Here is a 27,323-nt window from a genome sequence, read left to right as displayed (position 1 = left end):
GTCTGCTTTTGTCTGTTCTCCTTACTGAGCAATTTGTGAATGCTGCCATGAAAATGTGGAGAAGTGCATTCCTTGCCCGTAGGATTCTGTATCTCTATGACATTGGTATTTGCAAGGCATGACTCACCACACGGAAGGTTTGAATTACACTGTGAACATACCTCAATTCCCTACAAAGTACAGCAGGAATCTAGGACAAGTGGATTTACTGAATTCACAGATTTGCCTACAGTTACCCAAGCTGATTCATGCTCCCGATGCCTCGATGCAAGTGGAAAATGCATAAGCCAGCAGTGCAGAGACAATTGGCTTTGTTAAGAATTGTAAAGAAATCAGGTGGTTCCTCACAACTAGCTGGAATGAATGGATTGAGCAACTACAGACTGATAAGACTACACCTGGCACCTTACATGACATTTTGTACCCTCCCAGAGCATCTTACCACTGACAGGACATGTGGCAAGAAGAAACCATGCTGTGGAGGACTTGTTAGTGTTAGGTCAGAGGTTGGACTAGATGATCTTGGAGGTCTCTTCCAACCTAGATGATGCTGTGATTCTCTGAAAGGGATTCTGATCCCCTGGGGTCTCAGTGTAATAGCATAAAATACTAGGATACAGAGATAATATTGTTGCTGATATAACTCATCTCTGAAGCTCTGATTTAAACACAAACACAACTCAGCAGAAAAATGACAATTGTAAGACAGTCATTTGCTGTTAACTGCCAGCTGATGCTGCTTATATCCATGTCATGGCATACAGAACAAGGGAAAAAAAAAGGACATTTTAAAAATATCATCCATTTATTGTGTGGGAAGAAAAGTCACATAAAAAGAAAGCAGCTTATGCCTTTTCCTCTCTGCCCTTCATAATACGTTCCTGGTTCATTTGCCCTGTCCAACCAGAAGTTTAAGCCTCCCCATGCAACACTTGTTTTGGCTACCTTTCACTGTCAGGAAGGCTGAGGTCATGGCGTCGCTGCACGTGAAAGTCACCCTGCAGCTGTCCTGGAGAGTCAGGTTCTTCAGCAGCAGCAGATGCCTGCGCCCATTTTCAAAGTAAACCATCTCAGTGTTTTCTGTAGTTTTGGCAGGCTCGTCGTCAATCAGCCAGTTGTAATCGCAGCACTCGGGCTTGGAAAGGTAGCATTCAAACAGGGCTTCTCCTCCTTCCACTGCTTCCACATTCTCCAGGCCCTGGACAATGCTGTTCTTGGCTAGCAAGGAAGGAAACCCAAGGGTATTAGTGGGCTGCTATGCACAGCTGAGCATCAGCAAGCCTCAGAGCACCGGATGACTCCCACTCCTGAAAAGCTGATGGAAAGCGCGGGGATGTGATAAAGTGTGCTTGAAGGCTTAGCTGTTATTTCCAACCAGGCTGTAACACAATACTATATTTAAAAACATTTTAACCAGTGAGATGGTTTAAAAATAATGATGAACCCCTGGGACCTCTAGCATTTTATTTAAACTTCCTCCAGAAGCCCATCTTCTGTTTTGGCAAATAAAGAAAAAATGTCGGTGTCCTTTTGTCCCACAACAGGCACCATTCCCCCAGATCTCCCAGGCAGTACGATTATCACCAGAGCTGGGAAGATGTGAACCAACTGGCAGCTCACAATACAACCTTTCTGTCTGTCATGCAAAGCAAGCATGAGAGGATATTACAGCTGGCAAAGCTATAGTGACTGTCATCGGAGTTAACAACATGTTTTGCAAGTCTGCTCCTAGGAAACACGCAAAGAATTAAAATCTAAATTAACAATATTTTGAATAGCAGATTTGTGAATTATTATAAAGGCTCTGTGATAACGTATAAGCTTTATTTTCTCATGCATGTGTGGTTATATGTGTGCTGAGAAACATACCCATACCTACACACTCCATTTGCCTGCACAGTCGCTGCATGCATTGGTTGGTATTTGCACATAAGCAGCCAGCCTGATGCAAAATTAAGCATGGGATGGTGCTTGAAAATATAATTTCTGTTAGACCAACTACATGGACAAATTATATGCACAGCAGTGGGAACCCACAGTTAGGTATATACAGTTTACACAGATACCATACAATAGTCATATATATAGTCATATCAATTATGATCCATAATATAAACTAATGACCTGAGACATTCCTGGTTAGGATCTCTATAGTCATTACATAGAATTGTTCTAAACAAAGTAAAAAATAATGCCAAATTACTTAATTAAAAAAAATGCACGAGTAACTAAAACAGGTCTATATTTTATGGTATTCATACCTATGGAGGACAATGAGGGTTTGGTAAATCCTTGGAGAAAGTATAATTTTGTTAGGATAGAGCCAAGCTGTTCCTGTGTGTATTTTTGGAGCACTACTTTAACTATGAGAAGCACATAATTGTAGGTCCTACCTCTACCTCCTCTGGGATGTTTTTAGATTATATTCATTAATATATTTTTAAATCCCTAAAATGGAAAGTGCTTGTCAATGTAGCAAATACTACGGTTAATAATACGCTGCTGTTCTATACTCACAGCTCTGATTAGGCAAAAGGCATAATTTTGCCTAACAAAACTTGACAATTCAGAAATCAAATCAGAACCCCTGTCCTTGCTGATTGAACTAATTCACCCGGTGACTGAAAGTAAGAATCCCATATGCAAACAGCAGAAAAAAAATTAAGAGACATCAACAGAAAATCATAAACCTATTATTAACCTTGTTATTTGCTGATTCTCAGGACAAATTTCCCTTACAAATGCTGATTACAAGTGAGAAGGCATTTCCCAACCAATTGGTATTTGAAGCAGGTAAAACAACATGATAGCTTAGCTTAGCCATAAAAAGAAATTTCACACCTTCTATTAGCTACTAGTTTTAGAGCATACTGCGTGTAAAAATCACTCTGTAACAGCAAAAAGTATTCTTATTATTGCTTTGGGTCAACATTATGTCTGGGAGTCCACAATAACTCAGCAGGACACATCCCATTGCACTGATGTTGCGGCCAAATCCGGTTCCTTGTAGGAAAGGTGTGATGCGTAAGTGGTGTAATGAGTGAGCAGTAATTAGAACTAAGCTCCAATGAAATGCTGCAGCTTCATATTCAATTCCCATTAACTCCCAACTACTTTTAGCATCATTATCAGCACTGGAGCGAACACCAAAGAGTGGGTTCTAACGTGTCACTTATTGCAAGATGCTGCCATGATTTTTCCACCTCTTATTGGGAAGCCATGATAGTCTTCCTCTTTGGCTGGAAGACCTCACCTTGAACATCAAGTGCAGCCATCACTTTAGTGCCTTCAGCTTCACAAGAATAGATGCCACTGTCTTCTGGTACCGTAGGTTTAATTATTAGCATGCTTACATTCCAGTCCTGATCGATAATCACTCGCTGCCCATCTGCATGTATTTCCTGATCATTTTTCTTCCATATGGCGTGCACTGGCCTAGAGTATTGGCATATGAACTCTGCTGTGCCATCTTCATCAACAGTTATATCCTGCATGGGACTGACCACTTCAATGGTTGGATCTGTCAACCAACATGTCAGGAAGGACATGCATTAGTGCCTCCTCATGGAAACAGCAACTTAGAGACTTTTGTCAAGCACAGAGCCCATGGGAAGCAAGCAGAGTGAAAGTGCAAGCAGGAAGCTGGCCGGCTACACTGGGCATTAGCAGTTTAGTCTGTGTTTGTATCAGCATCAAGCAGGACCGAAGCAAAACTGGCACATTATAATACAACTATCATGCTGGAGCATGGGCCACCGACAATTAAGGCCAGCTTTAATAGCTCTGAATATGAACCTCTGTACAGAGCATCTGCTGGGAGTTCCTCCAGGCTGGCTTAGTTTTCCTCCCAGCATAGTTGACACCATCTAGACTAGGAAGCAGGGAGCGCGAACCACTTCTGCTTCCCAGAACGTGCCAGGAGTGCAGGTGTGAGACAGGAGTACAGTGGATGGGATGCTGAGAGTGCTTCCTTGTGATGTGCAACCTCACAGCCACGAAAAAATGCCACGAGCTACAGGAGGCTCCTTCTGTATGAGCAGACAGCAACCACTCATTGAAAAGAAATGCAATGCTCAAATGCAGATATTCATTCCTGTCCTGTGCTGGTGATGGCTATGTGTCAGATGTCTTTGGAAGTATGGGGAGCAAAGTTCCAGGTCAGTTGTAATTAAAAAGGGCACTTCACAGGAGAGAGGTACTCAGTATTTTGATTAGCTATGTGTTCCTCTGTAGAAGAGACATAATTTGGGTAAAAATAATATGCTATTTCCTTTACAGTAGGTGATCTAGAAACTCAGCTGTGTGAACCTGTTGAATTCTCACCTGCCAACCACTGCAGTCTCAAATTGAGAGCCCCCAGAATGCTGGGAGGAGCTGGATAGGCAGCTCCTCTGAAGATGGTGAGATCCATGAGGTTGTTTTAAACAATCGGTGTCTTTCTTTTAAAAGGCTATTTCTGCTTCTTGAAAGGCAGCTTCAGGACAGTAAATACATCTAAGCTCAAAATACTGTGAGCTTCCAAAGCAGCCCAGGAGTGTCTCCTGAGATGTCAAATTGGACCACCTCCATAAAACTGCAATATATATGCTGAAAAGAAAAATCTCAATGGAGTCTGAAAAGTGAAGTGTCTCTGCAGTATTCTTCTCAGCAGAACCACATCAGCTCCTTAAAGTCTTGGTAGGGCTACTGATACTACAATGGGACATAAAAAGATGGCAGTCAGAGAAAGCTAATAAATGCCCTTAAATTTCAAATCGTTCTGTTCACAAACTGGCTAGAATAAACTACACTGGATCTCTGCCTGGAATGCTCCTCTTGAAACTGGTGCATTGGGTGGAGGACTTGGGATGTTACTGGCAGACCTTGGGAAGCAGAGAGAGTTTTACTTATGTCTCTTAGAAACTTGTTGCAAGTCTTGCTCCTGCTCTCTAAGTCTCCCTCTACCACTCTGTGTGTCTGTCTGTGTGTTTATGGAGAGGAAGATCAATGGCAGACCCTGGAGATGTTTTGCTACACCAGGACTGAAGAAGCAAGAAGGTATCTTTGCAACCAGGGGAGTACACTACCACTCCATTTCATAAGATGCAGACGCGCTCCTCGCAGCAAATGTCACCTGTGGTCTTGAAGAAGGAAGGTGTCCTGGTTCCACTGCCCCATCACACTGTCCCACTGCTGGGATATGATCTTGGTGGCCCTATTTGCCCTTGCAGAGCAGCAGGAAGCTCCTTGGACCTTAGGAGCCAAAGAGTTGCACTGGGGTCTGTAATTCTCACTGCCCAAGGGGGTCAGAAGGCTGCAGCTCTTTCAAACTTGTCCCATTTTCTACCTTCCCCTATATGAAGATGTTGTCATGCTGGGCCATTGAATGAATGCAGTTCTAGGGCAGTGATACTGTGAAGGCTGAAGAACCTGTCCTAAGATCTCACTTATTATAAAATATCTCCAGTAATAAGCATGCTTTACATCACGAGAATGGGGCATGTGGAACTGAAAGACAACTTGTTCCTTGATGAAGAACAAACCATGGATAGAAAGATAGACTGAAATATGCCTAATTTGAAGAAAGATCTATTTCTAAATCTCTGACCAAAATAAAGTGCAGGAAAGTGGCTTTTAGTACAAGCACAGTTAGAATTTTACTAGTTTTTACTTTCCTGCTAAATCAAGTGTTCCTGAGCACAGTGTAATTGGGGAGTTTTTTTAAATACTTCTCTCATCCTAATCCAATGATAGTCATATACTACTGTGATTCATGTCCACATCTTGCCTTAATGGAAGCACAAAATATCCACACACGTGTGTAGTAGCATGACCTGTGGGGTTGGATAAGATGATCTCCAGAGGTCCCAATATCAACGATTCTGTGATTCTGTGAAATTTCAGGAAACTTCTCAGGAGCCCTTTATCTGGCTGAGTAGAATACCTCATGATGCATTTATTTTTAGTTTATGCTTTATGCCCAGTAGAGTTCTTTGCCTAGAGAGCTTGGAACCAAATTCTGTCTCGGGAAATATGAAACTCAAAAGTCATACATACAGACATGGGGTTTGTGGGTTTTACACATTGCCTCGATGCTGCATGATTCTGATATTAGTAAAATGATTTGGTATTTTATCTCTGCATAGAGTTACATTTTCTGAATGTACAAGGGACACATTAGGTAGAGAAGGAGACATCAATCCCTGACTCAATTTCATATTGTGGATCAATTGTGTTATGGTGAATAGCTTGGGGTAGATTTTAATATACAATGCTTAACCCTTCATATCAATATATCATATATATTTATATATAAAAATCCCTTTTCCAAGCAAGAAATAACTGTCACTTTTGTCTGACAAATAACAACTTTTCCCAATGGCTATAAATGGGCTGGATGGGAAGCAGCTTGCTTTACCATGAAGTCTGGAGCTCAGTGTTATTTGCAGCTTGTGGCTACCCTTACCAAATGAGAAAAATATTCATTCAACAGACAAGGTTTTGGTAGTACAATGATGACCATTAGTATTCTGGCAATCAACAAATGAGGCCCACTTTGTCACTGGGTTACTGCAATGTCATATACCATTTGGTTTCCAGAGTGAGCTCTGAAGCCATCAGCATATATGCACAAGGTCTTGTCTCAGGAATATGCTGAGCTCAGTACCAGTAACAAGGCTATGGAGCAGCACAGTGATCAATTCTGTGAATATTCAATCACACAATTTTCTGTGGTATTATAAAAACATGTTGAAGAGGGATAAAAAATCAGGCACTACCACAGTGGTGAAAACACAGTTTCTTCTCCTATGTATGTTCAGTTCCATTGAGAAGTCCAGTGAAAGCAGTAGCCCTTCTTCACAAGAACCATTCAAAAAGGTGAAGAAAGTTGATGTGTTTGTACATACAAGACTTCTGGAGTGAGCGTGGGTGACTTGCAGAAGTGGAGAGCTGCAGGATTATCATGCCACAGAAGAATTGTGGAGAGATTTAGTAAGGGTAGCCAGGAAGGCAGAAGCACTAGTGCACTGAGCAGTTCCAGAGGTGGCCATCTTTGTCTATCTAACAACTAAATACCTTTGACTAATAATTTAGCAGAAGATATAAGAGACCCAGCTCTGAAGGTGACAGTGCCTGAGTCGTGGCACGCCACATCATTTAGGGTTAAAGTGTGGATTATCCCATCCTGCTCAGAGATTTCAGTCACAAAGTTGTTGTGAAGGGGAGATCCGTCGAGCCACCACTGTACATTCTTCACGCCTGGGTGTGAGAGCTCGCAGGTGAACGTGGCCGACTCACCCACAAAGACGTCTGTGTTCTTTAAACCAGAAACTATGACTGCTTCTTCTTCTGTATAACAGAGCAAGAGAAGGTGCCAAAGGAAAACACAAGCATAAACATACACAAGTTCCTTCCTGCAGAACTAACCTAAGCAATAGTGCAAGTTGTCCAGGAGAATTGAACTTGTAATGCTGTTCAGGGAAAAAAAAGAGCTTAAATTTTCTTTAAGGGATTGAGAAATGCCTTTTATCCATCAACCACTTGCAAGGCAGTGTGTGTCTGCAAAAACTGTTTCACTGAAAAGACATCATTCCATTACTAGTTCCTGGCTGTCCTGTGTGTTGTAGCCATCCGCACTGACATTTGTATGCAGTGCAAGGCGGACAGGTAGCTTAAGAGTTAAATGGGATATTTATTTTCAGTACAGTAAAAAAGTCATACAAGTATCAACAATGATAGAAGCCATAATGAATAATAATGAGAATTTCAGTATTTTTTATAACAGCTCCTCCAAGAAAATATTTTTAAGCAGTACCACCGCCTCCTCTGGTGCACAGTACAGTCATTACCTCGAATTACTTTATTTTATACACATTAGTCCAACCCCAGCCTGAATGTAAATATTTATATCTTCACTGAAATCAGGGAAGAAATGAATGGAGTTTCAACCGTTTGCATCTGTGACAAGTTTGGGCAGTTACTGCCAAAGATTTTTGTAAGAAATTCAGGCAGCAAAATAAGAGCATTCCTAAGTTTCATCTTACCTTGCACGTATACAGAACCTGTGGTGATCTCGTATCCAGTGCTGCAGGTATAATCCCCGCAGTCATCAGGCTCCACGCCATGGATGATCAGCTCGGCAATGCTGCCTTTCAGCTTCATCTCATACTTGTCACTGGGCTGAATGATGACCCCTCCTTTTCTCCACTCAACTGGGGCGTCTGGCTTGGAGATCTCACAGTGCAAGACAGCTGTTCCCCCTTCTTCAGACTCCACATTTTTCAGTTCTTCATTAAACAGCACGGGTAGTACTACAGTGGAGAAGCATCCACAATAGTAACGGTGGTCAGGGGTGAGTGACTTGCATGCTCCTTTCTCCAGCTTGGCATTCCCCGTCTTTCTGAACCACAATTTGCCGGTTGGGAATGCCAAGCCCAGAGCAGGATGTTTGAGTTTGGCCATAGCAGACACTCATGGGGCTGCTGGTGTGAAGTTGACCACTGCTGCCCCGTAAAGGATTGGCAGAGGTCACGGGCTGTATAAGGGGCTTCATGTGTGCATAACCACAATTTTCAATGTAAACAATTAGAGGTACAAAATTACCAGTGACAGCAATTTGGACGTTGAATCACTGAAACCACACACTGAGCAAAATGCTGGTTATGGGGGCTAAGCTCAGGATCTAGAAGCACGATCTTGTTGTCTGAGTTAAAATAGACAGCATTCAGTATAAAATGAATAGAACTGTAAAATCCTGTAGCATAGCCACTAGAAAAAGACAAAGAGCCACAGATCTTGGGCTGCTCAGGCACAAATAGCCATACTGGCTTCATTTAAAATGGGCCTGGTTTAGGTATAAGTGAAATATTCCTGTCTCTTATTGCCAGGACTGTCAGCAAGCAAGTTTTTTTTCTCCTGTATGTACTCTCCATTAACAGCAGCTGCAGTTTTGCTCTCAACTTCCACAGTGAGATCAAAATTGCAACTGAGAATTGGGTTTAGAAGACACTATATTCTTCTTTAAAGAGCAGACTGAGGATCAAACCCCTTCCTATAGTTGAAATTCATAGATACAGAGCAATTCAGTGACTAAACTTCCACTTGAAACCTACGGAGGGCAGCCACAGCTGTAACTTCTCTGACATCAGGCAAGGCTTCTCCTACCTTTGACTTGCAGTGATGCAGTGGTCTGTTGATCCCCCGAGTCGCACGTGTAATCCCCAGCATCCTGAGCCTCAGCATCGTAGATGAAGAGCTCAACACGTGTCCCCTCTTGCCGGATCTCGTACTTGTCGCTCGAGTGCAGCACGGTATTTCCTTTCCTCCACTCCACGGGTGCGCTGGGCTTCGTCAACTCACAGTGCAGCACGGCTGTGCGCCCTTCCTCCACCTCCTCATTTTTCAGCCAGTGTTTGAAAAGCACAGGTAGGGCTTGAAAGGGAGAATGGTGGAAAGGGAACAAACAGGCAAAACAAAAATAGAAAATAGAGAAATGTTTTGTTTTTTAAAGTACGGGTAAGAACTGGAATGGTAATGCCACTCATGAAGTTCATGCACAATTCTGGCTGTGTTTACCTGAAGAGGGTTGTCTAGTTCTAAACCAGACAGAGGAGGTGGAGGAGGAGGGAGAGGAGTTAACCAGTAGGAAAAAAATTCAGTTCTACAGGAGCTGCATTTTTTTCCCCATATCCTAAACTTTCTTTTTTTTTTTTTTCAAAGAATTCCCACCTAACTTCAACACTCATTTTTGAAGTCCAAAAAATGAGCACCCCTTCATTGTGAAAGGCTGCTTGTTTTTTTTTCCTAATCTTCCTAATCAAAAGAAATCCAAATTTCTTTTAATGCAGTTTGTACTTGTTGCCCCTCATCTGTTTGCTGGGCACCCCAAGGAGTCTATCTCTCTCTTCTCTGTAGACCTCCATTAGGTAGTTGCAGACAGCCATGAGGTCCCCCCTCAACCTTCTCTGCTTTTCACCAAGCTGAACAAAACCAGCTGCCCCTGCCTTTCCTTATACTTAAAATCAGAGAATCATTAAGGTTGTAAAAGACCTTCAAGATCATCTGGTCCAACCATCTCCCTGCTACCAATATCACCCCACTGAATCATATCCCTAAGTGCCAGGTCCAACCTTTCCTTGGACACCCCCAGGGATGGTGACACCACCACCTCCCTGGGCAACCTGTTCCAATGCCTGACTGCTCTTTCTGAGAAGAAATGTCTCCTCATTTGCAACCTGAACCTCCCCTGGCGCAACTTGAGGCCATTCCCTCTATTCCTACTTCATGCTCTCCAGTCCCCCTGCTGCACTTGCTCCAGCACCTCAGTGTCTTTCTTGTACTGGGGAGCTCCAAGTAAGAGAATGTACTCCTCCAACTGTGGTCTTGCAACTGCTGAGCAAAGAGAAAATCATACCTTTAACTTCCAGCCTGGCCGTGGTCTTCCCATCAGCCGTGTGGCAGCTGTATTCTCCCGAGTCCTCACGGTTCAAATCGTGAATGACCAGCGTGTGCACGTTCCCCTCCCGCTTAATGCTGCACTTCTGGCTGGAGTGGATCACAGACGCGCCTTTCTTCCACTCCACCGGGATGTCGGGCTTGGACACCTCACAGCACAGGTGAGCCGTGCTGCCCTCCTGCAGCTCCAAATTTTGGAGAACCTTTACAAAGGTGACTGGAGGAACTGTGGGGAAGACGGTACAGACACTGCTGCAAATGGGGAATCCAGCACTGCCCCAGATCAGAACTGAGTGCCCAGAGTTGTATTTTGAACATGATAAAAGGGCAACAAACAAGATAAGTATTGACAGTCAACCTTTCAAAATCATTCTATAGAAATTAATGAAATGTTTATCGGAGCCAATATCTGAAAACATCTTAAGCGGGAAATTAATTCAGAGAATATTCTTGACGTTCTTCAGCATTGATTCTGACATAAATTAGATGCTTGTTTTAGGATAAATTGGGTGGTTCTCAGAGGATGTCTGCTTCACTCTACAGGCTGTTAAAAGGTCTAAAATGACTAGCTCAGATGTGCATGTCTATCTCTAAATGCCTAAATTAGGTTAGCTGAATCTCCCGAGATTTCCAGAGACCCCTGCTCCCACATACACACCACCAGAAGCTAAGGCAATATTGGCAGTGCTTACCAGTATTTCCTAAACCCTTCTTCCTAGGAAGCTGCTCACCTTGGACTGTTAGCTGTGCTCCTGAGGTATGCTGTCCGACTTTGAAACTGACAGGCCCACAGTCTTCTAGTGTCACCTTTCTCAGGATCAAAGTGTGACGTGTCCCTTGGACTCTGATCTCATTCATTTCGTTGGATTGCAAGGGAACATCTCCCAGGAACCACTGAGCATCCTGAGTTGTTTCCCGTGACAGCCTGCATTCAAACACTGCATCTTCTCCTTCATATGAAGTGACGTCCTTCAGCATCTCCACTATGGTTGCTGCTGGTTCTTTATGGAAAGGTCAACAGAGTTTGATATCTACTTTCAAGTGATGCCTCCTATTTTCCTAGGTTAAACATTTTGTTATGCTCATTCTTGACAGTACTGTATTATTTGAAAGAACTAATGGCCACAAGGCACGAAACACTACATGCATGGGTATGCATAGTGTGATATGTTAGTCTTACAGATGTATTATGTATGCATGTATGTGTGCATATGTATTATGTACATATATATGATAGTCTAAAAAGTATGCATGTTATACTATATTGTGTATTTAAATAATAGAAACATTTATATGCAATATATGTATTGTGAAAACATTGTCAACAGATTTTAGTAGGTGACATTAACATTAAACCATTGACTAAAGACATTAAACATTAAACCATTGACTAAAGACCCATTTCTGATTCTCTAGAAATAACTGCTGCAGTTCTGATGCCTTTGAAATCACCCTTGTCTCTGAAATCCCTCTGGGCACAGGACAATGTCTAACTGTCAAATTACTTAATTGTGTGCCACAGCCATAGCAACGATCTCCATACCACATTTTCCCACGTGAAGCCCTACCTTTCATGTGCACAACTGCGGTGGTTTGCTGGTCTCCTGTATCGCACATGTATTCCCCAGCATCAGCTTCACTCAAGTTGCAAATCATTAGCTCAGCCACAGACCCAGACTGGCGCATCTTGTACTTGTCACTTGGTCGCAGCACTGTCCCAGCCTTCTTCCACTGCACAGTGGCATTTGGTTTTGAGATTTCACAATGCAAAGTGACAGTGCCACCTTCTTCAGCTTGCTGGTTCTGGAGCGGTTGCGTGAAAATTACTGGTAAAGCTAAACCAAGAGAAATCAGAGAAAAAGCTTGCTTCATTGATGACTGTGTCACTAAGTCTTGCATTTAGTGAAATTGTAGGACCATTCCAAACTTGATTAAAACTTTAAAAACCAAACTAGGAATGAGAGAGAATGTTGGATTTCCAGGAGTACTAAACACTCAAGAATCACTGGGCACTGCACACCCTGACAACCTCTGGAAGTATGTTCCACTTTACACAGGAGTGGTCACAGATATGGACTCTTGAGCATCTAAGGGCATGTAACTCCAAATGGGTACACCAAAGCCACAACTCAAAATCCTATGCTTGATATCTAAGTTCCCAGGTATTTATGAGGGTGCACAGAAAAATATCATTCTACAATGCTTCTCATTTGAAAGCTGGACCCAGAAGAGGAATGAAAGTTGGATGTCTCTGCACTGAAATATAACTGATGGGTCAAGACAGAGTTTTGGTAGGTTCATTTAAAATGTGCCACGTGTAGAACTTTTGTTTCTCAAGTCTAGTTGTCTAGAAGAACCTTGGTGGCTCCACAGATAACGCTGAAATGGGATTTATAAGGGAAGGAAATGGGGTTATAGAAATCACAGTGTATTCATAGGAACTGGGTGGCAGATGTATATAGCAGAGAAAGATAAGAAGGTGCTTGCAGGTGACATAGGAGTGGATGGTGTATTCTGTGGGACAGATGGACAATAGCTTGAGTCAAGGTTTTTGTACAGTGGCATTTGAAGTGAAGGCATCCCACTGTGCAGCTAACTCCTGCAGCCCTATGCCTCTTTGGAGCCAAGAAAGAAATATGGAGTGTGGAGAAATGATGTCTTGACAGACAAGCTTTGTGGAGACCTAGTCTGTTAGACTTGATTACTGTTGAGTGAGAAACCCTTACCACAAAAAAATAAACAGTCTTTCTGCCACAGTGTCCCTGAATCTTTCACATGAATTATCTAAACTAACCTAGAGCTCCCTAAAAGGTGAAGTGATAGCTTTTTTCACCTTTCACTACCAAGGATGCCATAGTTTGCTCATCGCCAGAGTCACAGATGTAGTCTCCTGCATCCTTCAGCTGTAGATCATGAATAACTCCACAGCAGAGCCCATTTGCTTTATCTCATACTTGTTGCTGGCCTGGAGTAAGACTGACCCTTTTTTCCACTTCACTGGTGCATTGTGTTTGGAGAGCTCAGCATGAAGGGTGACTGTATAACCTTCCTCACCTTCCTGATTTTGGAGTTTTTTTTCAAAGAGTGCTGGAATGGCTGGGACCACACACAGAGACACAAAGGCCAGCCACCAGCAGAGGACGTGCTTACAGTACAGATATTCTGGCATCACTGGATCCTGAATTTAGTGTGACAGCAAGCATGCCCTTCATGGGAAACATGTCCTCAAGGGATATTTCAAAAGATGACATTTCACAAGAACTTCCAGTCTCCTTTTTATTTCAGCTGATCTTCTATCTCACAAAAAGTCCCATTAATACTGTATTTGTAGCAGGGTGGATTTTTTTTTTTTTTTAATGGACATAGTGGCACATTACACCTGATTTTAAGACCCTAAGCATTAACCATATTTAGGTGCCCTGCTTTTCACCTGGAATTGAGTGCTCAGGTACGTATGAGCACTTTGATTCTTGAGCACCATTTGTCCAGGTGGGAACACAGCTCAAAGGACAGAGATGCCTGAGAATCAGAATGGTGTCACGCTAATTTTATTTCCAGCCTTGTTTTTCTGAGTGACAAAAAGGAAGCCCTTGGGTCTAGAATTGTGGAAGCAGTTACTATGCTTGGAACTACTGGACTTCTGAAAGCAAAAGGACTCAGATGCTTTATGTCAGTAAAGCAGATCTGAAGTCAAGGACAGTACAGCCTTCTCACAAGTACCCAGCCGAGAAAGTGGAAGAAGCTTCTCATCTTAAAACAAAACAACCTACCTTTAACAGTTAAAGTGGCCGTCGTTTGCTCATTTCCATTATCACAGGTGTATTTACCCGAGTCTTCTGGTTTTAAGTGATAAATCTTTAAAGTATGGATTGTTCCCTCTTGCCTGATTTCATATTTGGAGCTTGGGGAAATCACCTGGGCACCCTTCTTCCACTGCACTGCAACATTAGGCTGGGAGACCTCACAGTGGAAGGTGGCAGTTTCTTCTTCCTGCAATTCTTTGCTCTGTAATTTCTCCTTAAAGACTGGAGGTGGCACTGAAATTACAAATGCAGTAAAGCAACTTACAGTCATCTTTATTTTGTTTCTCTACAGTCGTAAACCTACAGCTGAACAGTAAAGTATTAAAATACACTTTAACTTCTGTGTAATATTCTGGGACATTAAAACAAGTGAATGGAAACCCACTCAGAAATATTTTGTGAAGTTACTGGAAGCACTAATCACAAACTTTAGAGATGTTTTGGTCAGTGCAGATGGAATAGGGACTTTGACCAGACCAACAGTTTCAAAAAGGAAAGGAGAAGAATGTTTGACCAAGAATTTCTGGAAAACAGTGTTTAGAGAAAGAAACACAGCTTCAGGACCCCGAAACGGGTGGTTTCTCCACTTTGGATCCATAGTGGTTGCACCATATGAGAGCACATTAGTGCATCATGTACACTGTGAAGCACAAGCACCCTACTAACACGAGCTAACAAGAAGTGAACAATGGCCTTACATTTCCTATTAGCATACACAAAAACAAAACGTCACCTGTTCTCACCAATCTTGTTTCTTCAGCACATCACAGGGCTCCTTACCTTTTACTGTGAGCTCTGCTGTAGACACGTGTGGTCCCACTCGGAAAGCAATAGTGCCAATGTCCTGGTCTGTCACCTTTCTTAACGTCAGCTTATGGATCTTTCCCTTTTCCACTGAGATCTCATTCATTTCATTATTTTGCAGAGCAACATCCTGTAGCTTCCATTCAACATCCCTTGCATTCTCATGAGAAACCTGGCACTGAAAGGTGACATCATCCCCTTCAAATACCACCATGTCCTTTAGGCCACTCACAATGGTCACGTCAGGCTCTGCAAACAGCCCAGTCAGTAGTCAACACAGGAAAAACATGGATCAAATCACAGAATCACAGAATAATATGGGTTGGAGGGGACATCTGGCACTCATCTGGTCCAATCAGAGCCAGCTCACAGCAGATTGCTCAGAGCCTTGTCCAGCTGAGCTCTAAATACCTCCAAGGACAAAGATATCACAGCCTCTTAAATTACCTTTCGAACTCTGCTGTTTGACTGCTGTCAGTGTATGTGGCAATATGGCCAGTATCTCTGTTAGTGGTTTTATTGCTTGCTCTGTCTCGGAGATGCACTGCGTATTGATTTTTGTAATTACGTTTGATACTGTAATTGGGTGAATAAGGCTTGAATGCCAGATTCCAAATGCAGGATTTTGAAATTTGTTGCATTTGCACTTAGATATCTTCACAGAATAACATTAAAAAGTGATCCCCCTGCTGCCTTTTTGCAAACAGAAATACTCTGTGCTGGTGCTTCAAACTGGCTGGGTATCTGGATGGCATGGTGCTCTCAGCACGTCTTACTGGATTAGTGGGAGCACAGGACATTTGTGCTTTGGTTTGCTTGAGTCCTGCTTCTAGGACAGCTGGGCACCTGCAGAGATGTGCAGGGATCACAAAGACAGCCTGCAATAGGCAAAAGCTGTTCCCTGAACCTGATGGAGAATACTGAAGGAGAAGCAGCCCAGTCTCCATCTGAGCAAACACAGTACATATTTATACAACTGCGGTCATTCTGCATGAAAAATGGTGCAGCCGGGCATAGCAGGCAGAGTATCTATAATATGGACGAGCCTGTAGGGTGGTTGTTCCAAACTAGTGGTCCAACCTGAATGCAAGCTCTGTTTGCAATAACATTAGGGCAGCTGCCATGTGACTGGAAGCTAAGGATGGATGAACCATCTGTTCACTCACATGCACATGATATCAAGCAAATATTTCAAGCCCTGAATCAAAAATTTTATCTTCTCCTGCCCACCAAGTGAATCTTTGCTTCTGTACATTCTTACACCATAGGATTTTACACTACTTCATGATGCCCTTCCTGCACTCTGTGTGCATTTATCACAGTAGTATCAACTATGTTGGAAAATCTTAGTAACTTAAAGTGAAAATCCCCCTGCCCCAGGAAACATCTCTTGCCTTTCACAGTCAGTTTTGCAGAGGTCATCTCATCTCCAGCCTTGCAGGAATATTCGCCAGCATCACTGGGCTCCAAGCGGTGAACACGCAGCTCACGGAGGGTGCCGTGCTGCCACATTTCATACTTGGAACTCGACTGAAGCAGGACTCCGTCTTTCCTCCACTCCACTTCTGCTTTGCTTATGGAAATCTCACAGCGCAGCTTGGCTGTTCCTCCTGCTTCCACTTCTTCATTCTTCAGCTGCTGCCTCAGCTGGGGTTTGATGGCTGCAAAGTGCAAAAGGCAATTAACACATGAACACTGTACTGTCTTCAATGTACAAATGAATGCCCAGGTCTGGACAACTCAGCACAAGTCATCCAGGGTCTGAAGCTGCAGAACAAATTTGCATTATGTGGTTATATGATTCTTATAACAGCTTCTTTTTCTTTCTTTTGTAAATTCTATATATCCAGACAAGGAGAGGATCAGAAATTTGCATATAAAGCAAGCAAAGGACTCACAACTGAGGCAGAAGCTGCTACCTGGGTCAGATCCAGCCCACAGGATAGAGTTTGAAATGCTGTGGCTTAGATCAAAGCCACGAGTTCCACCTAACAGTCAGAGACAACCGCAAACACTTCACAGATGACAATCACAGACATTACTCCTGGTTTGTTTAAACATGGTGTTCTCAGGATCTTCATGGAAGGACATTACAAAAATTGAAAGCAGTAGGTGTTTTAAAATGCTTTTAGTAAATGCCCTACAATTAGATATTGATCCAAATGAACAAGCAATAAATGCTAAGTGCCAGAAATAAAGATCTATTAGAATTTCAACACCCCCATGATGCAGAGTTTTACCACTATCCAAGGAATGGACCAATGCACTGTGCTTTACAGGCTTAAATAGCCATTCTACAAATCCTGTCCCATATGATCATCTTTTCTGTATTTTGGTTTATGACAGGGAACCTCCTAAACCTTTCCTCTTTATCTTACTTTTGGGGGGCCTTATTCACCAACAAATAACAGAATACCATCTACGCAGTTCCACAAATCCCTCTGAACTGCTGTTCCACTTTGGTGCAATGCTAACCATTCACTCGGAGGACTGCTGTGCTCTGCTGGTCTCCTGTATCACATGTATAATCGGAGGCATCTTCTGGTTCTACATTATGGATCACAAGTTCAGCTGTGCAACCACTTAATTTAATTTCATATTTGGCACACGAGAAGAGCTCCATGGTGCCTTTCCTCCACTCCACAGTTGCATTTTCCTTTGTCAGCTCACACTGGAATTTCACTGCAGCTCCTTCTTCAACTTCCTTGTCCTTTAGCTCCCTTTTGAAAAGAACTGGTAGGGCTAAAGAAAAAAAAAAAACAACAAAGAATAGAAGCTTTTATTCAAGCCAGAGTTAAGTCCTGGACAGCACAGATAGCTGGATACCTGGGGGAACAAGATACTGTTCTTTGCAAGTGCTAGATTCCTAGGCAGGATCCATGTTTTCTAATTTGCCTGGAGCTGGTAGCAGATCTTTCTGCATCAAAAGCAGCCATCTGCACTTATAACATTTCTTTCCTTTGCTCCTTGACTCAAATCCTTCCCAGGGTTGAACTCTTTGAATGGATTTATTCTTCAGTTGAACTTGCAAAGATCTCAGGAGTAAAACAGTTGAAAACTCTGTGGACAGCCTTGACAGATCGGGAAGGTCGTCATCAGTCTCATTTCAGGATTTGCAGGAAAATCTTTTTTGAAATACTTAAATCACATATCATGTGAAATATCCAGAAGTTATGCTAAAGCATTATTCTTTCTTTAATTTCTCTCCAGCTGTAAAGCTAGAAAGTATTTCTTCTTAGAACCCAAGACTTAAATACAGTACTGGAAGAACAAAGCATCGTTCTCTTCCATTCTTGAAAATGAAAATATTTATATAGAAAAAAGAATATGTAGTTCAAAATAATCACATTCAAAATGCTGCCTTGTGTTAGATGAAATCTACTGCTTTTTGAGTCAGCTCACGCCACATACCTTTTACATTTAAAGATGCCTTTGTTTCCTGATCCCCAGTATCACAGCTGTATTCTCCTGTATCTTCTAATTTGAGATTATGTATTAAGAGCTCTACCAGGCATTCCCTTTGTCTCATTTCATACTTCTGGCTGGGCTGCAGCACCACTCCTCCTTTCCTCCATTCCACTGCAGCACTGGGTTTTGATAGCTCACAGCAGAAAGTAGCTGTACTTCCTTCCTCTGATTCCTTATTTTGAAGGGGTTGCTTAAATGTGACAGGTAGTGCTGCAAAATTTGAGAGGGAAATGTTTTAAGAGTGTTTGAGTCCAAAAAGGATCCAATCCTACCCTCATTCTGCAGAAACAGCCTGTTCTAATGATTCCACAATCCTGCTGCTCTCGGTAGCATCTTTCTTGAAGCATTATATGAACCAAGATCTGAGGACAGACGGTGAAGTTAGAAAAAAAAGAGTGGTCCCCAGAACGTCCTGGTGTTCCGCCTGAAGTAGTCAGACTTTCCTGTGGACATCTCTCTGTGCCAGCTAGGGATGCTTTAGTCAAAGACCACCAGGACACAGTGGGACGTGCTCTCTCCTACTTGAACCCTTGTTCCTCAATAGAAGTCTGTGAGTTTGCAATATTGAGCTAAGAGTATTCCTTCCTCCCCAACACACCCCAAATAAAACTTCTACCAACATATAAAAGATTAAGTTAGCATTCAGAATGCAAGAAGAGGCAGTGCCTTAAGAGATGACATTAAAGTGATAAATGGAAGAAGTACAGATTTCAGGCTATATCTTGCTCAGGTTGGTAGAAGGGGCTGAGGAAAACAGATGTGGATGCAGGTGTTTGCACTCAAAGTTTATATCTGAGGCTGAAAGCCTCAATTAATAATACAGCACATTCACATGTTACAAAAAATATTTGTCTGCCAGTTGTTGCATCCCTTATCATCCCAATCAGGCATTATTCCCAGTTATGCATCTCTCATGCCTAGTGAAGCAATCAACAACCCAAGAGAATCAGGCTGCCTAGCCTATCTTCTGTTATCCATTTCCTAAAACCCCGTATGCGACCACACTTCCTGCACTCATAGGGCAGGAAGGTTCATCACATTTTGACATCATGACACATTTAAATTGCTTTGATGATGATTAATCACTCCAGATACTGCAAGCAAAACCTTTCTACCCTGACCAAGGGTCAGACGGCATGGACCAGCAGCAAAACAAATAAATATCCATAGAGAATACTAAGAGATGCTTCTTTCACTTCATCTCTATTGAGATAAGTACTCTGCCTACCATGTACAGTTACTGCAGCTGTTGTCTGCTGATGTCCAGAGTCGCAGGTGTACTCTCCTGAATCATCCAGTTCTAAGTCATAAATGACCAGTTCAGCTGTGGAGCCCTGCTGCTTCATTTCGTATTTCAAACCAGGGTAGAGAGTAATATCGCCTCTCCTCCACTCCACTGGAGCCTTGGGTTTGGTAAGGTCACACCTCAGTGTTGCCATACCACCTTCTTCTGCCTCGGTATTCTGAAGCTCTTGTTTAAAAAGAGCTGGTAGGGCTATAAAATAGAAACATAACTTGGAACATACTGCAGCTGGGGTTTGGGAAAGAGAAAGTAGAAAGAAAATGGAAACACCAAAAGAGCTTCTATGCAAATGGCTCTAAATCTCAACACTGTAGATTTAAAGTACAAAGCTATTTCCCCATAGGAGGTAATAGGAATATCTGCAGAACAAGAAGAAATTGATTTCAAGAAGTTACTTTGCCACAAAGGGTATACTAACTTAATCCAATCAGTGATTGAAAAATAGCAGAACATCTTCCCTGCTATAAAAGTAGCCAACACGTTGTTCTGATTGCTGAAGAAGTGTCCTGAAAACCAGCAGGATTTTTAATAGTTCAGATTCCCTCTTAGGGCAGGCCACTTGCAGGAGAGAGATTACAATTACCCTGAAAGTAAGAGGCTGAGAAAATGTATTTAGCTCTGCACAGCAATTCCCATTTTCTACCTGCTCACTCTATGAAGCTGTATGGGCCATGCTATTACACACCTTCCTTATGAATCATAGCCAAGTCTTCTCTTAGAGCCAAGTGACACTAAAACACAGTTTTATATCCAGGAAAAAAGATATTTATATATATATATATATGTATATACGGGGTGTTTGTTTTACCATTGACCGTCAAAGTGGCTGTTGTCTGCTGATCTCCACACACACATGTATAATCTCCAGTGTCCTCCACATCCAGCTCATGGATAATCAGCTTTGCAACAGCACCATCATGTCTCATCTTATATTTGCTGCTTTCTTTGAGCACCTCCTGCCCTTTCTTCCACTCCACCACTGCAGGTTTAGTCAGCTCACAGTGCAGCGTAGCTGTCCCACTTTCTTCAGCTTCTAGGTCCTTCAGGTCTGTTTTGAATTCTGGAGGCAGTGCTGGAGAGTAAAAGAATTACCACATAGGGAGTGAATATTCCTAAAAAAAACACTGAAGTCCATTGGGAAAGGATGCATGGTGCATTACTGAGCCCTGATCCAGGTCAGTGGAACACAATGGGAAAATCTCCCCCAGCTTCCCTGGACACTGCATCAGGGCAAGGACAGCAAGAAGAACCAGCACAGCTGAGGAGGACAAATACCAACAAGCAACTATTTTCCCTATTCCAACAGTAGGAAGAAGCACATAAGCTACCTCCACAGGAACACAAAAGCCCAAGCAAACAGAAAGGGAGTGGGAAGAGACCACAGCAATAGAGACTCGGGTAGGTCTAAGGTAGGTCTAAGGTCTGGAGAGCCTTAGTCCCAAAGATTACTTTACCATGCACTGTTAAGGCAGCTGTAGTGGTCTCATCTCCACACACACAGGTATAATCTCCAGCATCATTCAAGTCTAAATCATGAACTACCAGCTTCACGACACAGCCTTCCTGGCTCATGCTGTACTTTTTGCCTGAGGTGAGGATGCGATGGCCCTTCTTCCACTGGACAGGGGCAGATGCCTTGCTGAGCTCACAGTGCAAAGTGGCCGTTCCACCTTCTACTGCTTCCTTGTTGGTCAGTTCTTCTTGGAAAAATGGAGGCACAGCTGAAGGGTGCAGGTAAAATGTATTACAAACTGAGGATATCTCCTGGGGTGGGTGGGAGTACAAAGTGACAGGGTACGGTGAAGGTTATGGAGAGGCACAGCATCAGCAACAAAGAGAGGAAAGAGAAAGGAAAACATCCTAGGGGGACTATATACCTTAATCCTTTTGGTTTGTGCTGGCTTCCTACTAGCATAATTGCAATGTCATCAAGAGATTTACACCTGTTTTCTACCAGTTTCCATATAAGAAGAACCAAGAGCATCATCTGTGAGCTCCTTAGTTCACGCACGTGATAGTGTCTTTCACAAAATTCAGGCCTTTGTAATGTCTTTTCCTTCTCACAGAGCAGTTCCACTGAGCTCTGAGTGTTGGCACAACTCCTTCCTCATCATTGTTCCTTCTCCCTTGAGGTGCCCTTGAAAAGGGGCTCACAGATGCCCCTTGAACCCATAGAAAATTTCCAAATGCTGAATCCCAAGCCTGTACTCCTGCCTCAGAGCATACTTTCCCCATTTGCTTAATTCTGGTAACCACTGCAAGTTATGTCCCTGAAATTAATTTTGTGAACTTCACATATGTCCTTCTGTTAACTAGGTGAGTTAACAGGATATTTGACTTGTTGGACACAAGGTTTGATATCTCAGATCTTAAATTTAATGACTCACCCCATAGTCAAGAAGCTAAATTAAAACATCCTACCTAGAAAACCAGACTTGCAGTGCTAACCTATCTCTGTGCATTAGGACAGCTGCTATGGGCACAAAACCCAATATAAACATACCTCAGCACAGAAGAAATAACTAACACAGCCTTATTCTGGATACTGCTTATTATGCCCTACATTCAAATGCTAAGCATTGAGAATGACAGAAAAGAAAGGGAAAGAAAAAGCAGAATTGTGTTTTAGGAAAAAAAGACAGGAAAGGAAAGATAAAAGAATAGTGATTTTATGTGCTAAGAAAAGAATACCAGAAGGGAAAGATAAAAGGAAAGCAGGTTTGTGTTTGAGGAAAGGAAAAGACAAAAGGATGGCACAGAAGAATTATATTCTGAGTGGTATTTTCTAATCAAAGGTCACCAAAGACAGGCAATATTATTTCAAATAAGTGGAACTTCAACTGATAAGGTTGAACAAACGGACATGGAAAATCGAACACCTGCCAGCAGAGGACAGACATTTCTAGTTAGGAAATAAGGGGTCAGGATAGTTTTACCCTGTACTGTTAAGACAGCTGTAGTCTGGTGCTCTCCGCACACACAGGTGTAGTCTCCTGCATCTTCCTCAGCTATTTCATGAATCACCAGCTCTACCCGGGTCCCTTCCTGCCTCATTTTGTATTTCTTGCTCATTTTGAGAACCCTCTGGTCCTTCTGCCACTCCACTGGAGCAGCCTTGGTGAGCTCGCAGTGCAGGGTGACATCTCCACCTTCTTCTGCTTCCTTGTTCTTTAGCTCTTCCTTAAAGAGTGGTGGCAGAGCTGAAGGATGCAACACAGACAAACAGTCATCAGAAAACCAGAACTGAAATCCTAATTTCTTTTCCATGCTTGGGATTATTTCCCTTTATACTTCTCTTTTTCAGCCTATTCTAAACATTAGCTATAGCCTACTTCAGGAACTCTGAAAACATCCTTCTTCAGGCAGGGTAAGTAAGTTTTCCTTACCATAAGTGATCACTTCCCTGACTGTTGTTTGTCATGGTGAAAAAACAATACTGAAAGGGTCAAAAGTGCTCACGAGTAACGCTACTGGCTGCAGTATTTGGAGGCTAGTAGAATGTTGTCATTTTCTCTCTTGTTTTTACCGAAAACTTATAGCCCCATCTGCATGAAAGCAGCCAGAGTTCAAAAGAAAACTGCTTTTAGTTTCAAATTGAAATTTGAAGGGCCATTATATAGAAGTGGAGAATTTCAAGTTCTCACTATTTCCCATGTTGAAAATTGGAAACCAAAGAATGAAAAAAACTTCAGGAAAAAAATTATTAACATTTACCCACAAATGTGCCTCATGCACAACTACCGTTAGCAGTGCAGTACACAAAGAGCACTTCCAGAACATGTCAGAAAAGTCCATCATTCAGGAAAGCTCAGTGAAGAGTCAGGAGTTTTTGGAAAAAGCTGGAGGGACAGAACTGGATCTGTGACCAATTAAGTTCCTCAGAGACAAGGGCTGTTACTCCATTAAAATAGATACTATACTCATTAAGGGCACGAGAGGGTAATATCAGGCAATGAGATTATTAACATAACACAAGGATGTATTTCTGTATTGGTCTATTGGAAGCTAGTAGGATAAAGAAGGGGATAACTGCTGATAACCTGTCTCTGCTGCTGTGTTTTTTTTTTGTTTGTTTGTTTGTTTTTTTTTTTGTTTTTGTTTTTGTTTTTTTTTCAGTCCCTAACTGTCAAAATAGTCCTTACTCTGCTGATCCCCACACACAGAGGTGCAGACCCTTGCATCCTTCAAACCTAGGTCAGGGGTACTGACTCTGAACTCTTATCTCCTGCATGTCTTAAAGAATGTGGTACCCTTCCTGCCACTGCCCAGGAGCAGCGGTGGCCAGGTCACACAGCATCAAGACTTCTCCTCCTTCTGCTTCCCCATCCTTCACTTCTCTGAGCAGTGCTGTAGAGCAGGGTGCCTGACAGACCCCTGTCTGCACGTTTTGGAAAAGATTGAAGCTGGCCGAAGTGAACTGTGGAGGTCAGAGGTAAAAGAGCTGGAAAACGTAAATACATAAGAAAAGGGATCCTGAACAGAAAGAAAAATCTCATTCTCCTTTTAAAGGGAAGCAAATTTAACCCCAAAATTTGCCCTGAGCTATTTTTTTCTCAGAAAGAAAAAAAAATAACACAAGTTATTGAGCAATGGCAGAAACACCTGAATTTCAGAATGATGACTATCTATAATGCTATTTATTAATGTTAATAATGACTTTTTACCATGAACAGTTAAGGTTGCTGTTGTCTTCTGGTCACCACAAACACAGGTGTAATTTCCAGAATCTTTTACATCTAGGTCACGTATGACCAACTCAGCAGTGATGCCATGCTGACTCATTTGATATTTGTCACTTGCTTTTAGCACTTTGGACCCTATTTTCCACTGCACTGGAGCTTCTTTGCTTAATTCACAATGCAGAGAAACTGATGCTCCTTCCAAGACTTCTTCATTTTTCAGTTCTTCCTTGAAAACCACTGGCAGGGCTGGGAATGGAAAGTCAATAGACAATGTATTTAAACTAAGACCTCTGCATTTGTGCTTGGCATAATGAACTATTAATTCAAGTTTAAATCTGTCCAAGTCAGATACTTTAGCTGTTGGGGTTACCACTACAATGACCTGGAAAACTAAATCCATCAGTGACAGAGAGAAAAGAAGTGCTTAGCTGAAAGGTCAAAGTACAGTACGTCAAAGGATGGATTCAAAATGCAACTTAAAGAACATATGACACAGCTACCCTCCATGGGAGCAGAACATCTCAGTCTAACAGGATTACTTCCTGGGCACTGTGACCTTAAATATGCAGCATAGCCATCTGTCTGTAAGATGAAATAGTCATTTCCTCAGCCCCCTTTTCAGGTATATCAGACAAAATTAAGATCCCAGAACAAAAATTCTCCTTTTCTGAATGCAAATTAATTCCTAGGAAAAAGCCTAAAGCTGAGAGGTGAACACTTCATACAGCAGCAGGATGCTGCAAAGAAACAAATAATGGACAGTCATCTGCAAGATGAATTTACCCTTCACTGTCAGAGAAGCAGTGGTGTGTTGGTCTCCACACACACAGGTATAATCTCCTGCATCCTGAAGATTTAGCTCACGAATTTCCAGCTCAGCAAGGACATCATCCTGCCGCATGATGTATTTTTCACTTGCTCTGAGTATTTTGTTTCCTTTTTTCCATGAAACAGATGCAGCCTTGGTCAGTGCACAGCGCAGAGTGGCTGTTTGGCTTTCTATGGCCTGCAGGTTCTTCAGTTTGTCTTTGAAAAGTGCAGGCAGGGCTGAAGGTCACAAAATGGACAGAGAACATTAAAATGACAGGTCACACAGGTGATGGAAGAGATGAGGAGGTACAGAAAGAGAGAACATTTTAGTGTGGAAAGAGGTTCCTTTCCTCATGATCCTAGGACATTAGATAAACCAACAGATGGAAAAGTAGCCTGGATGCAACCAGATCTTAAATACAGCTTACAAATAAATACAAATTCAGCTAGAGATGAACACACAACAAATAGTGATGAGCTGGTAAAGAAATACACAATGGTACAGATATACAGATATAGTTTTTTTTTTTTACCATTCACTATCAAGGCAGCTGTTGTCTCCTGTTCTCCACACACACAAGTGTATTCTCCAGCATCTTTCAGTTCTACGTCATGGACAAGCAGCTTCACAACTGTGCCTTCCTGTTTCATTTTGTATTTGTCGCTGGCTTTGAGCAAAGTGCTTCCCTTTCTCCACTCTGCCTGAGCAACTTTGGTCAGCTCGCAGCGCAGAGTGGCCGTTCGACCTTCTGTTACTTCCTCATCCTTCAGGTCTTCCTTGATGCGTGCAGGCAGTGCTGAGGATGCAAGGACAGAAGGTTAAAATGGAGCCACAAACACAGCCTCCAGATGAGGGGCAGAGCTGTGATAGGGAAAAGCTAGAGTAACAGCGGGGAGATGTCTTAGGGCCTGGTCTCTACTTCATAAGGGATCAGGTCCTAAAGCCAGTTTGTATGGGGTGTAGGTTTTCCTCTTAGATCATAAAATGCAAATTAACTACCATGACATGCGATGTCAGACAAGAACTATGCAGAGATAACAATGGACATGGGAAAAAATAATAATCAAATCAAAAGCTTGAAAATGAGGACATCTAGATGAAAATGGTTATTACCGTGTACTGCTAAGGAAGCTGTGGACTGCTTATCCCCACACACACAGGTGTAATCACCAGCATCGCTCTCATCTAGGTTATGGATCACCAGTTCTGCAGTGGCATCCTTCTGCCTCATTTTGTATTTCTCACTAGGTTTGAGTACTCTGTGCCCCTTTTTCCATTCCACTGGAGCAGTCTTGGTCAACTCACAGTGCAGAGTGACTACTTCACCCTCAGTGGCTTCCACATCTCTTAACTCTTCTTTGAAGAGAGCAGGAAGGGCTGAGAAACAAAGGAGCAAACATTTTCATGACATGCAACTTTTGGCCACCAAAAAATAAAAATTAACCTGATGTTTACCACTATCTGTCCATGCCTCATTATTGACATGAGAACCATTGCACAGAAGGAAGATACCAATTTGTATCACGACCACAAACAGCAGGAATGGGAAGACTTCATGTATGGCCAAAACTATAACTTCCTTAGTATAATTCAGCCTGGAAGATCGATATAGGAGGCTATACCAACATCAGAAAAAAAAAGCTAAAGGAAAAAATGAAAAGGTTTATGCATTAAGGATGCCTACAGACTTAGCTTGAAAGTTAGAATGAGGCTGAAGGGCAAAATCACAGACGTATAGAAAGGTCTTGGGTAACAATAAAAAGGAAAAAGAAGTAGGATGCCTCCATTGTGAATATCTTCTGTAAGTTCATCACTCCAGGAGGTTCAGGAATATCATAACACCCACCTCTTTTGGAAGAATGGAATCATTTAAAGGATAAGATAGGATGGCTCTGTGATGGTAAAATGTACTGTGGAAGTAGTAGGATGGGACGATGTCTGCTAAGTCTTTGGAAAGGGGTGGGGACCACTTTTGGACAAAGAATATATATATGAAAGAAACAAAGAGGAGGATCTGC

The 27,323-nt window shown here is 42.3% G+C and overlaps 1 protein-coding gene across 1 annotated transcript in view; it reads right to left on the bottom strand.

Annotated features, from left to right (window-relative positions):
- OBSCN (obscurin, cytoskeletal calmodulin and titin-interacting RhoGEF) overlaps positions 1-27,323 on the bottom strand; it is a 180,612-nt gene that overhangs the window by 68,990 nt on the left and 84,299 nt on the right. Inside the window, 21 exon segments of the mRNA XM_040550191.1 lie at positions 946-1,218; positions 3,254-3,520; positions 7,057-7,329; positions 8,025-8,291; positions 9,145-9,411; positions 10,394-10,660; positions 11,166-11,435; positions 12,003-12,269; positions 14,205-14,471; positions 15,018-15,290; positions 16,436-16,702; positions 17,517-17,783; positions 18,453-18,719; positions 19,738-20,004; positions 20,621-20,884; positions 21,267-21,533; positions 22,749-23,012; positions 24,477-24,740; positions 25,278-25,541; positions 25,838-26,101; positions 26,419-26,682. Coding sequence (XP_040406125.1) covers positions 946-1,218; positions 3,254-3,520; positions 7,057-7,329; positions 8,025-8,291; positions 9,145-9,411; positions 10,394-10,660; positions 11,166-11,435; positions 12,003-12,269; positions 14,205-14,471; positions 15,018-15,290; positions 16,436-16,702; positions 17,517-17,783; positions 18,453-18,719; positions 19,738-20,004; positions 20,621-20,884; positions 21,267-21,533; positions 22,749-23,012; positions 24,477-24,740; positions 25,278-25,541; positions 25,838-26,101; positions 26,419-26,682 — 5,610 coding nt within the window.

The sequence above is a fragment of the Cygnus olor genome, chromosome 2, assembly GCF_009769625.2.
Source record: "Cygnus olor isolate bCygOlo1 chromosome 2, bCygOlo1.pri.v2, whole genome shotgun sequence".
NCBI lineage: Eukaryota > Metazoa > Chordata > Aves > Anseriformes > Anatidae > Cygnus > Cygnus olor.
This window is presented reverse-complemented; position numbering and strand designations above follow the sequence as displayed.